Raw genomic sequence first — 4,284 nt, 5'->3', positions numbered from 1 at the left:
CGCTATGAGCACGTTTAGTGGATATTGCTCTATATAAAAGCTCAATTTGTGTGTGTGTGTGTGTGAGTGTGAGTGTGTATGTATGTGTGTGTGTGAGTGTGTGTGTGTGTGTGTGTGTTTGTGCACATAGTGTTTCTTTTTAAACACAGATACGAGTAACCCATATTCTTTTCACAAATCGACATAATTTATAAACAACCAACTTTTTACATTTCTAAGGATGAATTTAATGTCTATCTTTATGAATACAACATTGTATTGTCAATATAGTAGTCATCAATAATTTACGTCATCATTCATAAAATCAATTCAACCAGAATTCAATCAATCCATGACAATCATTGCAACTGAATACCATCACGGCTGAATATCATTACACCAGACAATCATCACACCAGACAATCATCACACCAGACAATCATTACACCAGACAATCATCACATCAGACAATCATTACACCAGACAATCATTACACCAGACAATCATCACACCAGACAATCATCACATCAGACAATCATCACACCAGACAATCATCACATCAGACAATCATCACACCAGACAATCTTTACATCAGACAATCATCACACCAGACAATCATCACACCAGACAATCTTTACATCAGACAATCATCACACCAGACAATCATCACACCAGACAATCATCACACCAGACAATCATCACACCAGACAATCATCACACCAGACAATCATACAGAATCTCAATACAAAAATTATATTCTAAACAAAGATACAGGAATTGAGTTGAAGTTGTGTCCATGTCACAAACTGAAATGTTCAAATTCATATTTAATTGTGCCCAGAAATCATAGCATCATGTTGAATATCAATGTATCTCGTCTCTGTTAACTACGTATATATTATGATAATATAGTCTTATAGCATTATACATATATAACATGTCATATGTTATAATATACTCGTTTTAGAACCATTAGGCCCATTGATTTGGAGTATATTCCGGTTTCAATAGCCTGAAACGAAGAATAGTAATTGCTTATTACCTTTTTAAAAAAATAGGACGCTAGTGTGTTGCAAACTACTTCCCGCCAGCTCTTACTGACCCAGATATCCAATCACTGCTATGCGGTCATGGAGTCAGAAAGAAATCAACTCTCGACTTCAACAGGGATCGATCTCGGTTCCTTTTGCGTGGGAAGCGATGGCTCTACCTACTAAGCCTCTGGGACTCTCATGTGTTCTATAGAATGAAAGATATTTTGTTATTTTATTTTAAAGCTTTTATATTCGGTTTCCCGCACTGCCTTTTACAGTCCACAGAAACTAACAGATTAGTGTGTTCAAGTTGTCAAACACATCTGAATTGGTTCATCATAGCAGTAACTACACAACTAAGGTAGAAATACTACCCACATTGTTAAACACATCAGAATGGACTCCTCATAGCAGTAACTATATACACAACTAAGGTAGAAATACTACACACGTTGTTAAACACATCAGAATGAATTCATCATAGCAGTAACTACACACAACTAAGGTAGAATTTCTACACACGTTGTCAACAAACATTCATTATAGAATTATATGAATTCCAATTTGAAAACATAACGTACGTTTAGGATGCTCAGTTTCCTCCTGAACAATCAACAAAAATCGATTAGTTTTTTAATCTTGGTTAGAGGACTTCAATAAAGATCATCTTCACGCTAACGCATTATTGATTGTCATTTGATGTTTTTGTTCTTAGGCTGAAGCCTGAAACAGTTCTTCGTGATGAATATTTTTGTATATTAAATAGACTGATTGATAAGAATATATTTTGATCGTGTTTGAAGTCAAGTCAATCCCCAATACAACCAGCTGTCTTTTCCCCACTGCCCTGGGTAAAGGGTTTCGTTGGGCAGTAGGTACATCCCATGGCGTAGTGGAGCGCTTTATTGGCGTGGGTCAGGTTGCTGTAGCCGTAGGTTGAGTTCAAAGCCAGACTGGGGAATAGGGGAGGATAGGGTAGGGAAAAGGCTGCCGCTGCTGCTGCCGCTAAGCTGGAGCTCGGGTTTCTGGAAGACTGGGCTGCAGCGCTGTAGGAGTAACGGATGGAGTTGAGATGGGCAGTGGGAGGGGCGCTGATAGGGGAGAACGCAGATTTGAAAGATGAGGAATTCATGGAGGGAGGGAGACTATATGGGTGATGGAACAGCCCTGAGGCTGGAAGACCTGTCGCTAGGGAAGACCCCGGTCCTACAAGTGTCCCGACAGAGGGTAAACCCGAAACGTTGTTCGGGGAGTTGAGTGTTTCCGAACTAGAGTTGGATGAATTAGTGCTTTGTGGGATTGGAACGTTAACGCTTTGACTACCGTGAGTGTTCAGGACTTGTTCGATTGCCTGGACTATGTCGTTGTTGCATCCTTGAAGGATGAGTTGCAGGACGCCTCGTTTCATGGCCGGGAAGACCTTGCACAGCATATCCAGGGACGATCGCCTATTGGAGGGATGGACGGACAGCATGGCTTCCTCCAGGCTTAGAGGATGGGTTGGGGGTAGCAGTTGACCTGGTTTAGACGGGGTGCCAGAAATAAATCCCCGGGGAAGTATGGCCGCATGGTTCCCGAGGAATTGGGTTGAGGGTGGGGGAAAGGGTTCTCGTTTAGACCCGCCATCGACTTGGGGGAAAATCGACCTGTTGGCGGAGTAGATGACGCAGTAGACGGGGAGTCCATAGCTTTTTGAGATTCCATCAAACCTGGAGACTGACTCGTTTGGGCTGGTGACGTCACGGATCGGGCGTTTTGACAATCCGACTCGAGACGAGGACGTTTGGGTAGTGGGCCTGAAATAGAGACAAGAACAGTTTAATACAGAGATAGAAATCAAAGCTTTTGAAATGGATTACAGCGATAATGCACGCCAATGCAATCTGAGGACTCGATAAAACACACTTAAATCATCTCCGTCCCGCTCTCTCGCTAGAAATGAATATCTTAATGTGCCGCTATTGAAACAAGCCGGGAAAATGGGGTTTATCTGGTAAAAGATCTCGAGATATTTGTAACACTGTGAATGAAAACGTTGTACAGCGTATGGGGGTCGCTAAGTAAATGTTTGTTCGGCGTGACTCCGGGAGCAATAAAAGTTTAATGTATTTACAGTAGCCACTGTCACCACTACTGTTTATACTTTATCGTCTTCCTTGGAATATAAGCCAAGCTGGCATGACAAAACGTCCTATTCAAGTTTGTTTTTTTCTTAGGACAGAAAGGGTTTATTCCTTATAGCAATTCAAATTAAAGCTTTTAAATAGCGCAATATCGATCAAATGTGTCCAAGGCGTTTTACAAGGAGCCCCAAGCCAATATCGTGGTTCTGAAAAAAATAAATTAAAAAAACCTTTAAAAATAATTGGGGACCAGACCTTCAAATAAAAAATAAATAAATAGAAATATGAGCTTTTATATAGCGCAATATCCACTAAACGTGCTAAAAGCGCTTTACAAAGGGGTCCCAGACCAACCACAACGCTTAACAGGACGGGACCTGACGCATGTTTGGCGATATTACATTTTTTTTTCGGACAGAGACAACGCTGTTAACGGCCAGGTACTCATTTTGCACTTGAGTACAGTGAAAGAATGCGAGTAACGAGTGTTTTCCATGTATGGTGTTATTGGGCAAACAGGACACGAATGTATGGTGTTATTGGGCAAACAGGACACGAATGTATGGTGTTATTGGGCAAACAGGACACGAATGTATGGTGTTATTGGCAAATAGGACACGAATTTATGGTGCTATTGGGCAAACAGGACACGAATGTATGGTGTTATTGGGCAAACAGGACACGAATGTATGGTGTTATTGGCAAATAGGACACGAATTTATGGTGCTATTGGGCAAACAGGACACGAATGTATGGTGCTATGGGGCAAACAGGGCACGAATTTATGGTGCTATGGGGCAAACAGGACACGAATGTATGGTGCTATGGGACAAACAGGACACGAATTTATGGTGCTATGGGGCAAACAGGACACGAATGTATGGTGCTATGGAGCAAACAGGACACGAATGGTGTGGTGCTATGGGGCAAATGGGACACGAATTTATGGTGCTGTGGGGCAAACAGGACACGAATGTATGGTGTTATTAGGCAAATAGGACACGAATGTATGGTGCTATGGGGCAAACAGGACACGAATGTATGGTGCTATGGGGCAAACAGGACACGAATGTATGGTGCTATGGGGCAAACGAGACACGAATGTATGGTGCTATGGGGCAAATAGGACACGAATTATGGTGCTATGG

The 4,284-nt window shown here is 41.8% G+C and overlaps 2 protein-coding genes across 2 annotated transcripts in view; both read right to left on the bottom strand.

The window, feature by feature from the left end:
* Positions 1–203: 203 nt before the first annotated feature.
* Positions 204–2,810, bottom strand: LOC144970438 (doublesex- and mab-3-related transcription factor A2-like; the record flags this gene model as incomplete). The annotated part of the gene is given in 1 exon segment (XM_078910077.1): positions 204–2,810. A coding segment is annotated over 1 exon segment (309 nt), but the record flags the coding sequence as incomplete, so codon positions are not given.
* The window catches only part of LOC144964236 (uncharacterized), a 29,069-nt gene continuing 24,988 nt past the window's right edge, over positions 204–4,284 (bottom strand). Inside the window, exons 5-6 of the mRNA XM_078898331.1 lie at positions 2,873–3,033; positions 204–2,500 (exon numbers count right to left, since the gene is read on the bottom strand). Coding sequence (XP_078754457.1) covers positions 1,822–2,500; positions 2,873–3,033 — 840 coding nt within the window. The 3' untranslated portion in view covers positions 204–1,821. The remainder of the gene's footprint in view (positions 2,501–2,872; positions 3,034–4,284) is intronic.

Source organism: Berghia stephanieae, chromosome 1, assembly GCF_034508935.2.
Source record: "Berghia stephanieae isolate SIO BIC M18660-M18661 chromosome 1, UCSD_Bste_1.3, whole genome shotgun sequence".
In the NCBI taxonomy this organism is placed as follows: domain Eukaryota; kingdom Metazoa; phylum Mollusca; class Gastropoda; order Nudibranchia; family Aeolidiidae; genus Berghia; species Berghia stephanieae.
The sequence above is the reverse complement of the archived record's forward strand: the minus strand, read 5'-3'. Positions and strand labels throughout refer to the sequence as shown.